General features: G+C 44.7%; 2 protein-coding genes across 5 annotated transcripts; one reads left to right on the forward strand and one right to left on the reverse strand.

Moving 5' to 3' along the window:
- Positions 1–4,859: 4,859 nt before the first annotated feature.
- oxsm (3-oxoacyl-ACP synthase, mitochondrial) lies at positions 4,860–6,866 on the reverse strand. Of its 2 annotated transcripts, XM_055513033.1 has the most exons (3): positions 5,869–6,866; positions 5,306–5,391; positions 4,860–5,227 (listed from the first exon to the last, which is right to left on the reverse strand). In XM_055513033.1, exons 1-3 carry the CDS (start codon positions 6,858–6,860, stop codon positions 4,974–4,976), a joined length of 1,332 nt encoding a protein of 443 aa, XP_055369008.1. In that variant the 5' UTR covers positions 6,861–6,866; the 3' UTR covers positions 4,860–4,973. The 2 variants fall into 2 exon arrangements, with proteins under 2 accessions (XP_055369008.1, XP_029022473.1); XM_029166640.3 differs by having other exon boundaries at positions 4,860–5,391.
- A 232-nt stretch (positions 6,867–7,098) lies between these two features.
- On the forward strand, positions 7,099–12,799 carry ngly1 (N-glycanase 1). 3 transcript variants are annotated; one of them, XM_029166637.2, is made up of 12 exons: positions 7,099–7,431; positions 8,232–8,346; positions 8,455–8,658; positions 8,794–8,956; positions 9,058–9,277; positions 9,430–9,551; positions 9,879–10,024; positions 11,151–11,264; positions 11,353–11,532; positions 11,783–11,968; positions 12,088–12,265; positions 12,359–12,799. In XM_029166637.2, exons 1-12 carry the CDS (start codon positions 7,331–7,333, stop codon positions 12,532–12,534), a joined length of 1,905 nt encoding a protein of 634 aa, XP_029022470.1. In that variant the 5' UTR covers positions 7,099–7,330; the 3' UTR covers positions 12,535–12,799. The 3 variants fall into 3 exon arrangements, with proteins under 3 accessions (XP_029022470.1, XP_029022471.1, XP_029022472.1); XM_029166638.3 differs by having other exon boundaries at positions 11,154–11,264; XM_029166639.2 differs by lacking the exon at positions 7,099–7,431 and adding an exon at positions 8,014–8,147.
- Positions 12,800–12,856: the final 57 nt, after the last annotated feature.

Below are 12,856 nucleotides of genomic sequence, written 5' to 3' on the forward strand. Positions count from 1 at the left end.
GCCCTGTTCATTCTCCAGTCCAGCCGAGCCCTGTTCAGTCTCCAGTCCAGCCGAGCCCTGTTCAGTCTCCAGTCCAGCCGAGCCCTGTTCAGTCTCCAGTCCAGCCGAGCCCTGTTCAGTTTCCAGTCCAGCCGAGCCCTGTTCAGTCTCCAGTCCAGCCGAGCCCTGTTCAGTCTCCAGTCCAGCCGAGCCCAGTCCAGGTCTCAGTCCAGCCGAGCCCAGTCCAGGTCTCAGTCCAGCCGAGCCCAGTCCAGGTCTCAGTCCAGCCGAGCCCAGTCCAGGTCTCAGTCCAGTCGAGCCCAGTCCAGGTCTCAGTCCAGTTCAGGTTCCAGTCCAGTCGAGCCCAGTCCAGTCGAGCCCAGTTCAGGTTCCAGTCCAGTCGAGCCCAGTCCAGTCACGCGCAGGTCTTATCCCAGTCAGAGGACTCCACCTGTCGAACGGGTGCTGTGCACACCCGATCAGGCCCGACGTCTCCTCCGTCGAGCTCGGCAGCTGTAAGCAGTCATGCCGGCTCCGGAGGGGACGCCGTCCCAGTTCCTGTCGGCCATGTTGCGGCCGTTCCTGTCGGCCATGTTGCGGCCGTTCCTGTCGGCCATGTTGCGGCCGTTCCTGTCGGCCATGTTGCGGCCGTTCCTGTCGGCCATGTTGCGGCCGTTCCTGTCGGCCATGTTGCGGCCGTTCCTGTCGGCCATGTTGCGGCCGTTCCTGTCGGCCATGTTGCGGCCGTTCCTGTCGGCCATGTTGCGGCCGTTCCTGTCGGCCATGTTGCGGCCGTTCCTGTCGGCCATGTTGCGGCCGTTCCTGTCGGCCATGTTGCGGCCGTTCCTGTCGGCCATGTTGCGGCCGTTCCTGTCGGCCATGTCGCGGCCGTTCCTGTCGGCCATGTCGCGGCCGTTCCAGTTCCTGTCCCTGTCGGCCATGTCGCGGCCGTTCCAGTTCCTGTCCCTGTCGGCCATGTCGCGGCCGTTCCAGTTCCTGTCCCTGTCGGCCATGTCGAGGCCGTTCCAGTTCCTGTCCCTGTCAGTCTCGGGGTGGCAGTCCCCGCGCACCTCCAGGAGGGGGTCGCGCCCGCCGCAGTCCCGGCGGACCTCCAGGAGGGGGTCGCGCCCGCCGCAGTCCCGGCGGACCTCCAGGAGGGGGTCGCGCCCGCCGCAGTCCCGGCGGACCTCCAGGAGGGGGTCGCACCTGCATCGGTTCCTGGCGGCTCGGCCGCACCTGCATCGGTTCCTGGCGGCTCGGCCGCACCTGCATCGGTTCCTGGCGGCTCGGCCGCACCTGCATCGGTTCCTGGCGGCTCGGCCGCACCTGCATCGGTTCCTGGCGGCTCGGCCGCACCTGCATCGGTTCCTGGCGGCTCGGCCGCACCTGCATCGGTTCCTGGCGGCTCGGCCGCACCTGCATCGGTTCCTGGCGGCTCGGCCGCACCTGCATCGGTTCCTGGCGGCCCGGCGCTGACCGCGTTGCCACGTCTGTTCTCGCTTCGGCAGCTGGACTGGTGGCCTCGCCCTCGGTGCTTCCGGCCGTTTGGGTGGCGCTGCCTCCTGCGGCGACGTCCACCTCGACCCCTCGGTCTCCAGGTTCGGGGGGGTCCCCGTGGACGCTGGCCCAGCCCAAGGGCGCTGGGGGTGCCCTCCTGCCTCAGCGGCGGTTGAGCAGGATCTCGCCGCGTCCCCACCCTCCGTGAGGGACTCCCTGGACTCTGTTGTTTTCCTGGTCGGGGACTTTTGTTCTTGTTTTGTGGACATTCAGGTTTGGTTCTCTTGATTATGAGACGTGTTCTTTGTTTTTTTTTTGGTCGGTCTGTGTTCGGGCGTGAATTCTGTTTGATAGGGGTTCCCGTTTTGCCCTCCCCCGGTCCGCCCTCCGCCCGCCCTGTCTGTGTCCTGTGCGGGTTGTTTTTGGTTCTGTCCCTCCGCCGGTCCTCCCTCCGCCCGCCCTGCTCGGGTTTGTTGGTTTTTTTTGTGGTCGTCTGGACTCCGCCCTTGGGAGGGGGGTACTGTCACAATCTGGGTTTTATTTCTCGTTATTTCCTGTTTTATTTTGTAATACTTCCTGTTCAGTTGTCACGTCCCGGTTTTAGAGCCGCCTTTATGTTAAAAGGACTTCCGGCTACGTCACATCACAGCTGTTCCCTGTTAGTACCGGCCCGCATTATCCACACCTGCACTTCATCTGCTATTAGTTCACTTTGTACTTAACCACCACCTTTGTCCTCAGTTCCCCGCCAGATCGTTGTTTGTGTGTTACCGTTGTTCCAGTTCGTTGTCTCTGAGCCTGCCACGTCTGTCTGGATTATCTACTGTTACCTGTGTATGACCCCGGACCGTTGTGACCTGAGTTTTGGATTAAATATCAGTTTGACCGCATCTCCTTGTCTATCGTCTCATCGCTGTGCATGTGGGTCCGTTCATTGCCGCTCGCTGACAAGGTGTGTGCAGGTAATTGGTAAACAGTAAAATAGTTTCAATAACTAGTCATAATTAACTAGTCAAATGCAGAAAATCTAAAAAGATAGATTGGTGACTTTATTTTGAAAGGAATTTGAGGAAGTGTGTGTCCTAAATTGCTAAACTGGAAAAAGGGCTTATTAATAGTCATAAATACTGTAGTCAAAAGCGGAAATTTAAAAAGTTTAGATTAGTACTTTTATTCTGAAAGGATTTGGAGAAGGTGTGCGGGCAATTGCTAAAGTGTAAAATATTCTTATCAATTAGCAGTCATTAACCAGTCAGAGATATAAAAATGACTAATAAAGCTAATAAATTGAATTATTGCTCTTATTTTTGAAAGGATTTACAGATAGTGGGTGTTTTTTGTTTAATTGTGAAATTGTCTCATTAACTAGTCATAATAAACCAGTAATTACTAGATTGTAAAAAAGACTCATCACCGATTCTCAATTAACCATTCAAAACCTGAAATTATTCTATTAAAGCTAAAAATTTGGTTTGGTGCTTTTATGTTGAAAGGATGTAGAAATGCGTGTGCTAAACTAAAAATCATTACTTGTCACAATTAACCGTTCAAAAGCAAAAACTGCTATTAAAGCTAAAAATTTGGTTTGGTGCTTTTATGTTGAAAGGATGTAGAAATGCGTGTGCTAAACTAAAAATCATTACTTGTCACAATTAACCGTTCAAAAGCAGAAACTGCTATTAAAGCTAAATATTTGGATTGGTGCTTTTATTTTGAAAGGATTCAGAGAAGGTGTGTGATTAATTATTAAAAAATTAAACAGTGTAATGAACTAATCAGGAATATGCATAAAGCTGCTACACTGATCATCAGGAGTTTGATCTGTCAGTCAAAGCTGAAGCTGCGCCGTTGTCATGGAGATGAAAGGCGGGGGAAATCAGGATCATTCTGCTCTGAGAAAACAGAGCTATCTCTGCTAAACTTGTTTGTTACAGCAAAACCATAACAGCTGTCAAAAAATAACTTCACTTTATGAATGCCAATGGTTTAATGAAGACAAAAAATTGTGGCAACAGTCGCGATTTCAATACAGTATGTCGTACCTCTGCGTTTCTCACATTTTCACAGCCAAATGCCTTAGAGTAAATGGGAGGATTTCTGGAAATCGGTGCTTTATAGCAGCTACAGACTAAAGTATAGTTCTGAGGGCTTAACTTGACATATCATTAGAAAGAAGACAAGTTATGTATGACTACGGACGAGTAAAAAAATTTAATAAATAGCTTAAAAACTGTGGCTGTATTGATGAGTTAAAGAGAGAAGTTCTGTCTTAAAAAAATGTTCTTTCACACTCTAGCTGTGACAAAAAAGTTGAAAGTTGAAAATTGACCAAAAACCACACCATATTTAAACTGCTATAGATTAGAAAGTATTAAAGATATTAAAAAGCTGAACGTAGGATTAGTAGTTGAATAGGTGAAAGTGAATGCTTCCAGCATTTACTGTGATTACAAAGAAGAAAACAGCTGAGGCAGACAAATGACAGGGGTGCAGGCACCTAAACATGGCAGAAGCAAAACTGGAAGTGGTACCAAAATAAAACAGGAAATGGCCAAAACAACAACTGAGATTATAGGTTCATGACAGTAATAAATTATAAGGTCTAACTTGTAATGACAAAACTCAACCAGAAATGGGGATGTTGTAAAGCCAACCAAGACAAATATTGTTTCCCGACAATAACATCATCATGTGTTTCTTTCTTGCAAGTTTTCAAAAAATGTATTTTTCAGTTTCAATAATATAAATAATGATATAAAATCATCCTTTGGTTCTAATTAATACTGCAGCACAACTTGCTGCAGTGTGAATAACAAGGCTGTACATACTGCATTTGCCCAGTGTTATGTACAGGACTTTTTTTATGACAGGGTTGCACACTATTGCATGAGGAGAAGGTTTCAGATTGGAAATTGCTTTCATACAGTAACAGTAATAACAGCTTGCTGAACTGAAGCTTGTAATAAGATGAAAACAGCCAGCTGCACACAGACAGTCATGCCTAAGACATGTTCAAATTGTATTAAGCTAAAAAAAGTTTCATCTTTGTACCAGTTTTAGACGCCTCGTGTCTTTACATGGTGGGTTCACTGCGTAACTGCATACAGTATGTAACACTTGCACTAAAACCAGATAAAGGTCGTTTATTATAATTTCACAGCATATAAATATTGTGACTGGAGCACTTGTCTACTGATGTATCATATACTGTGACTGAGTGACACCTGCTGGTACTTTTTAGATGATTACAAACTATGAATTGTTAGGTGGAACTATAGCTTACAAGGCAATGTACCATATTCCAGCTTTTCCAGAAATACATTGTAAAATGTTCCTGAATATTTACAGAGGTGCTTCAATAAAAAGTAAAACATGACAAGCGCTGAGTTCCCAAAACAGATGATTTAATCTCTGCACATGAAAACCTTCCACTACATAATCTGTGGTAGTAAATCACCACGGGTTAAGCAGAATATCAGATATGACTTCTTTTAATGTCAGGATTTAATGTCAGTCACGCTGCCGAGGCATAATGATGCATTGGTGCCACCAAATCCAAATGAGTTAGTAAGGGCGACTCGCTGGCCGCGAGTTCGCCACTGCTGTGCAGTGCATGGAACATAATTTAAGTCGAACTGTGGGTCAGTGCGATCCAGGTTGAGGGTTGGAGGTAGGATGCCGTGGTAGCAGGCCAGTGCGGTGAACGCAGCCTCCAGAGCTCCTGCAGCACCAAGCAGATGTCCTGTGGCTCCTTTGGTGGAGGAGACAGACAGACTGTTTGCACTGTTCTGGAAGAGCCTTTTGATGGCTGTGTTCTCGGCAGCATCACCTAAGGGTGTGGACGTGGCATGAGCATTCACATATGTAACATCTGATGGTGAGACACCGGCATCTCTGAGGGCTGCAGACATGCATCTGTGGAAACAGTGGCCGAACAGTTACATTCAAATCTGAATCTCACTTTCACTCTCTCTCAGTAATAACAATATTACCACAACAAATCAAATTGGAAAATTTCATTTATTGTAGTAGTTCGTCTAGCTCCCTCATCATCTAAACCACTTTTAAAGGGTCACACTAGGTTCTGTAGCCTATCCCACCTTGGGAGTTTTAAAGTGTCAAGTTCATCCCGGTGGCACATAAAGGCAGACAGACAGACACTCACACCTACAAATTCTCTAGTTCATCTAACTGCATATCTATGGAATGTGGAAGGAAGCAGAAGTACCTGGAGAGAACCAATGCACACACAGGGAGAACATGCAAACGCTACACAGAAGGACACCTTCTTTAACCACGTTCTGACAAAATCCTAAAGTGTCACTGTGTTCCTGCCTAAATACATATGCGTTACAAGAGTGATGAGTTTGTCTTATTTTAGTAAGCTATCACCTGAAGGCCCCATCCCCATCTGTAGTGGGCGCAGTGATGTGGCTGGCATCCCCTGACAGTCCATATCCAAGGACCTCGGCATAAATTCTGGCTCCTCTCCTCATTGCATGCTCGAGCTCTTCAAGCAGGAGTACAGAGGCTCCCTCGCCCATCACAAAGCCTTCTCTCTCTGGGTGAAAGGGTCTTGAAGCGAGTGCAGGGTTGTCATTCCATCTGGTGGCCAGGGCATGTGCCCTCGCAAATCCAGCAATTGACAGAGGCCCTACACAAGCTTCTGTTCCCCCTGCGACCATAGCAACCGCATCCCCGTGAATGATGAACCTGGTAGCATCGCCTATGGCATGTGCCCCTGTGGTGCATGCCGTGGAAACAGCATGGTTGGGACCCTTTAATTTGTGTTTAATACTTATGTGCCCAGCAGCCATGTTGACTAGAATTCGAGGAACAAAAAAAGGGCTCACTTTCTTGTAGCCCTTTGATTGGAAGGCAGTGGAAGTGTGAGAGATCTCATCCAGTGACACCATGCCCATGCCAACAGCCACCCCTGTGTTCCACTGCTCTTCTTGGGTTCTGGGGAACCAACCTGAGTCCTCCAGAGCAAGGTGAGCAGCTCCAAGTGCCATCAGAGTGGCTGGTGACATACTGCTGATCTCCCCACGAGAGGCAAACATCTCCTCATTGAACTGACCCTGTCCTGCCCCCCTTGGTACCAGGGCAGCCACTTTACAGGGAAGAGTCTTGTATTCCTCTGAGTCCAGAGCCACAATCCCACTCCGACCCTGAATCAGGCGTTCCCAGGGCAGAGCAGTTCCCGTGCCCAGAGGACACACTAAGCCTACGCCAGTAATAACAACCCGTCTTTTCTGTTGTCCAGAGCTGTGACACCTGGAGTCCTGGTTTGGACAAACACGGGAACTCTTTAGCAAAAAGCTCCGCATGGTCTTTGGACTTAGTCGGTGTTTTGCCCGAAAGGATAACGGTAAAGCTGACATGATCCTATGTGAGTCAACCTCGGCAGATAGCGGTCACGGGCGATTTTATTAAACTTTAAATATATTCGTGAGACAGTCGAACCTCTTCTATGGGCTGTTCCCTAGAAGGAAGATCATGCTCACTTTAACGTTAGTCAACTATGACAGCACAACGAAACCGCGACCAGACGATTAGACTTGCCAGCAGCTGGGGTGGCTTCATCGACGCCACACTAGTTTATCTTCTCGGTCGTTTCAGCCTGAAATGTAACAGCATCAGCAACACGTCAGTAAATTACATAGATGGTTTCTACAAGACACGTACCGCAAAATGCATCTATACGCTGCACGAGATCTTTAAATGAGTACAAATCCAATCAGGCAGTGTCGGGGCAGCTTCTGGCCAAGACTTCCTCACGTTAGCAAAAAGTGTACGATCGCACCGTTAGCATTAGTACTGAACGGACTTTTTGTTTTAAAAAGATACCAGCATGGCGGCGTCGTCAGCAGTCACAACGTTGTGCGAGAATCCGAACGAAATCTTTCTGGACGTTGCAAAGTTGTTACTTACATACGCGGACAATATTTTAAGGTAAGGCTCTGGCTTAAGGAACGTCACTCCAGCGGCAAGCTAGTGCAAATGTCTGAACGCTTGTGTAAGTAAAGCTGGACTTGGTAACGTGATCTGTATACTGTCGCTATATACGGCGTTTAACCAAATTCCATTCAGAATGTTGGCACTCTAATTAACGTAAGTCAAACCAAAGTGACCGGTGCGGTAAATGCCTCCGTGACCACGTTATCTAGTGACCGCCTTCCCGCACTGGTTGTTTGGAGTTACGACAGATCTGGAAAACAGGAATACGGCACATTAGCTGACTTTGTAACATCGGTTGTAACACTAGCTGTGACTGACTAACTTGTGTTGCCTCGGTGATGAGTATTTCTTGTTCAGGACTCGTTTTCTGTCTGAATGTTGCATGTGTTGAATTTTTTTGTAGAGTTCTCAAGACTGTTTACGGTCTTTAGATCATGTAAGAACAAAGTCAGCAAATGTACCTTATTGCCGCTTCAGCAGCTACGTTAACAAGCAAAGCAGTGCCCACGTCGGTCACCAGTTAATGAGGTCACGGGAACATTTGAAACACCTGCCATAACTTCTATTAGCTTGGCGTTACTTTCAGATCATTATCAAACATTAGCATTGTGTGGTTTGTGGTTCATGAGTGAATTAACCAGGAAGCAGCTGCAAATGTTGGCAACTTCCCTTTTCTGTGCTACAAAAAGATACAAAAAAAATGTCAAAAGGTAAAGTTGTCCATTACAGTGCATTTTTTAGAACATACATGGTTTTACATGTATATACAAACTCATGTAACTTAATCCCAACAGGCATCCCAATGAGGAAAAGTACAGGTCGATCCGCATAGGCAATCCCACATTCTCTACCAAGATTCTGCCCATCAAAGGAGCTGTGGAATGTCTGTTTGAGATGGGATTTGAGGAGGTATAAGACACTGCAAGGTTGTTGCTGTAAAACATTCAAAGGCAGTATTACCAAACTGCTTATTTAATTTAGTCAGTTATGTGACCCAGAAATATATTATCTTTTTAGGCAGAGACCCATTTGGTTTTTCCCAAGTCTGCATCAGTGGAACAGTTGAAACTCATCAGAGAATCCATAGCAACAGAGAGGGATCACAGGCTGAATGCAGAACAACTAGTCCAACCCACTGTTCATGCTGCAGCATCAACGTCTGCACCAGAAAGTCCTGCTGTTACTGCCATCCAACCAGTTTCACCACAGCTCCCATTCCTAGTAAGTAAATTCTCTTTCCAGGTTTAACCAGAAAAACAAGTCAGTTTGTGCAATATCTGTAATGAAACGCACCTTTACTCTCCCAACTCATGAAGACGTAGAAATCTTCAAATGGAATCTTTTTGTTTTTGTCAGGAGAACAGTATGAGTTTCTTTTTGACTCTCCAGTCAAACTTCCAACATGTAATGGTTTATGAAAACCCTGAGCTCCAGGAAAAAGCTAGGAGCCACGTACCTCATCAGCAACTGTCTTCTGCTGCTCAGGACAAGCTGCAGGAGGCAAAAGAGGCAGAGCCAGGTGATATCCTTGCACTAATTTATTCACAAAAAGATTATGCATTGCATTTCTTTTTAACAAATCTAACAGATGTTCTTTGGTATTTGGTTTCATTTCTCAAGACTGTAAACTTGGAATAGAAGACTGCCTGGCCATTCAGTTGCTCAGGTGGTTCAAACAGGACTTCTTTTTGTGGGTGAACTGTCTGCCCTGCAGCCGCTGTGGTGGCCCAACAGTTAATAATGGGTCCCTTAGTCCCAGCACTGATGACCTCCGCTGGGGAGCTCAGCGAGTTGAAAACCACTACTGTCAGACCTGCAAGCTTTCGACCAGATTCCCAAGGTGTGTGTGTGTGTGTGTGTGTGTGTGTGTGTGTGTGTGTGTGTGTGTGTGTGTGTGTGTGTGTGTGTGTGTGTGTGTGTGTGTGTGTGTGTGTGTGTGTTACTTTTTGAGTTCTTTTTTCATGCTAGTTTCTGCTGTATTAATGATGCCAGGTACAACAATCCTGAGAAGCTGCTGGAAACCAGAAGGGGGCGCTGTGGCGAATGGGCAAACTGTTTCACTTTGTGCTGCAGAGCTTTAGGCCTTGAAGCCAGGTACATCTGGGACAGCACAGGTGTGTAAATGTTTCTGATATTCTGCAAAACAAAGCAAACAAAAATCTACTACATTGAAAGTTTAAGTTGAGCTGTAGGTTTAGAAAGGCTATTATTAGCAGTCTCATCAGTGTGAATTTTCAATGAAAATGTTTCGCTATTGTAATGTTTTCTGTAATTAAACTTAATAATTAGTTAAATATTAAGACAGTCAAATAAAAAAATCTTTCATTTCATTCTTCAATATCCAGAAATGTCAAAACAATCTATAAATAATCTGATGAACTAACCAAAAGTGTTTCTTTAAACTAAAAATGTATAAATGATGTTTTCCTCTGTTATTTTAGATCACGTGTGGACAGAGATTTACTCTGTCAGCCAGCGTCGCTGGGTGCACTGTGATCCATGTGAGAACAGCTTTGATAATCCCTTGGTGTACGAGGTCGGTTGGGGCAAGAAACTGGCCTATATTCTGGCTTTTTCTCAAGACCAGGTCAGAGAAATCACTACTATGTGATTTAGGTATAATGTCTTCGATTTATTTACTGTGTGTACTTCACTCACTGTGAGATAGTTCCATGGAAACAACCTTATATGTTTTCATTCTACCTCAGTGGTTAGAGCATTGGTCTGGGATGCAGAACAATAACCTGTTCGCTCCCTCTCTGTCAGGTATGTCCTTGAGCAAGATACTTCATTCTAGTGTAAGGTGGCCACTAACAAGTGTCAGGAACCTTCTTACAAATTAATTGGATAATGTTTTAAGAGCTTGTAATTTGAAAACAGGTTTTTAACAAACACAGCTAAAGCACAAGAATATGATTTTTGGGACCCATAAATTGATCAGACTGGGATTAGAGGCATACTGCTTTTTCTTCTGTCCTGGATGTACTTGAACCTGCTACTGCTATTCTATGTGGAGTGGGTGGTTCTTCTAGGTAGGTATGCTGGTTTTGTCCCTCTGCTGTATGGAGATTGTCATGTGACATGCTGTTGGATACATGTAACACATCAATGGAGATCTGTGGCACAGAGAAATTGCCACGCTTTGGACATTAAATATAAAGCTCATTTAGACAGTGATGACCCTACTCTTAAGAAGTTTAAACCTGTCACCTCACACCTGACATTAAGTAAAAGTAAAAAGTACATGCACTGGCGCTTTTTTTTAAATAAACCTGCACTGTCAAAGTCAATTTATTACAGCATCTTTGCCATTCATTCTACATTTAAGTATATAGAGTATAGCCTGGCCAAGTTGCTTGACTTTTATTGCAGTGCATTAGAGTGCGAATTTGTTTTTAAATACATATTTAACATAAGTGAACAAGTCTAAAACTTTAGAACATCTTATAATATAATGCACTCAAGTTGGACCCCACCACCTACTGTGAGCACAATGATAAGCCTTTCCAAGTGTTTTTATAAATTAGATGTTCTTTGTTTTGTGGTAAAGCAGTCTTTTTGGTAAAAGGATCAAAATATGTTGTGTTACTGTGGTATGTAGATGACTTGTTTAAAAAAATATAGAATGTGTCCTATATTACAATGTTTTTGTTAATTAGACATTCACTTGCCTACAGAGGCAACAGGTCGTTCATGTATGTCTGTATTTGAAGCAGGTGGTGGATGTGACATGGAGGTATTCCTGTAATCACCCAGAGGTTTTGTTGAGAAGGACCAGAGTTCAAGAGGCTTGGCTGCTTCACACTATTCATGGACTCAATACTTCAGTAAGCTTTAACCGTACATATTTATATAGACATATAAGTGTAGTAACTCAATGATCTAAGCCATGTTCCATTTACTACTATACTGAAGAGGCAGCAAACCCTGAGTCCAGAGAGGAGGAAGGACTTGACAGAGAGACTGCTTGTTGAGTTGGTAGAGTTTATCTCCCCCAAGAAGCCAAAACCAGGAGAGTTTGGGGGACGTAGCTCTGGCTCATTGTCCTGGAGGATAGCAAGGGGAGAGACTAAAGCACATGAGCCAGGGACACAGGTACAGTATATCATGAACGCTGTGTATCATACATTTTAACATTCTGTCTTTGTTTTGATGGGTTTCAATTGGCCTCATTCTGTTCAAACTATATGATAATGGCACTAAAACTAATAGTATTTTTCCTCAAATCAATATTGTATTACATTACATGTAAAAGCACTATATACACAGTAATATGTTATTTAATAAAATAAGTTACTCAATGTCTTATTCAAGCTGGTATTTCACAAACCATGTGCTTTCCTAGACTGTAGGTTATGTATTTACGCCAACTGCGAAGGAGAAGAGCGACAGATTGCTTCATCTGCGCTACAGTTCAATCAAAGACCAGTACTGTCGTCTGTCCAATAACTCTGAGGTCATTGACAACTGGGATCAATGTGTGTGGAGGAATGAGTCCGTCTTCAGAAAGGTGGAACATGACTGGCAGATGGTGGGTTTATGTTGATCTGAATGTTACCAAAAAGATTAATTTTTTTGTTAATTATTTTGTTGTTGTTGTATAATATGTGCAGCCAGTAGGTTAAACTTAACTGCTTTTTTTAACTTTAGGTATACATATCTCGAACAGAAGGATCCTCAAAGGGAACAATAAGCTGGAAGTTTGATTTTGCTTCCGTGGGGATGAAGATAAAGGCTGTCTCAGTCATGGCCTGTAGTCAGATCTTCCATACAGGGAAGGTCTCCTGGCACTTGCAGTCAGGCCAGATTAATACTGAATTTACTGGAGGTATGGTTAAGTAATAAATACTCAAAAATAGGTAATAAGACACTGTAACATGTCCATTCCAGTAACCCCCCTAATTCTGCATTTTTACTTAAGATGGGGAGATGCATTTGTTGTCCAGTCTGTCGGGCTCCTCGAATTTAATTGTCGTGGCAGAACTCAGTGGAGGAGAAGGGGAGACATCGTGGCAGCACTCTCAACTGTTCAGACAGAGCTTGAAGGAGGCACAGGACACATCATTTGAAATCCTCATCTACCTAGAAGATGCTTAATAAAGATGGGCCTCTAATATTTTTCTACTCAAAATTATAGCCTGGAAAACATTTAAGTATGTAACAGGAGACCATTAAGCCAGTTGTTTCATACAAATGACAAGATTTCATTCAGATACAAAAAGTAAATTAGCACGTTTTAAAGTTGGATTTGATTCCTGGATATGCCATTTATCAAGCAATTGATTGTCTAAGTTCTTATGCTTTGAGACATATACCATTTAACATACCAGGGTTATAGGCAATAAACTAATATTGAACTGTAGTGTTGAATGTGTTATGTTGGCTTGGTGGTGGGGAATAGATGTTAGAAATTTGTGAT

This window comes from Betta splendens, chromosome 11 (assembly GCF_900634795.4).
Source record: "Betta splendens chromosome 11, fBetSpl5.4, whole genome shotgun sequence".
Lineage (NCBI taxonomy): Eukaryota > Metazoa > Chordata > Actinopteri > Anabantiformes > Osphronemidae > Betta > Betta splendens.

What these genes read in the sequence shown, in the direction of transcription:
- oxsm (XM_029166640.3), bottom strand. Translation starts at nt 6,860, where the DNA reads ATGTCAGCTTTACCGTTATCCTTTCGGGCAAAACACCGACTAAGTCCA. An exon ending in GATGGGGATGGGGCCTTCAG is followed by an intron (nt 5,392 to 5,868) that starts GTGATAGCTTAC and finishes CTGTTTCCACAG; the next exon opens with ATGCATGTCTGCAGCCCTCA.
- ngly1 (XM_029166637.2), top strand. Translation starts at nt 7,331, where the DNA reads ATGGCGGCGTCGTCAGCAGTCACAACGTTGTGCGAGAATCCGAACGAA. An exon ending in CACATGAGCCAGGGACACAG is followed by an intron (nt 11,533 to 11,782) that starts GTACAGTATATC and finishes GTGCTTTCCTAG; the next exon opens with ACTGTAGGTTATGTATTTAC. An exon ending in TAATACTGAATTTACTGGAG is followed by an intron (nt 12,266 to 12,358) that starts GTATGGTTAAGT and finishes TTTTTACTTAAG; the next exon opens with ATGGGGAGATGCATTTGTTG.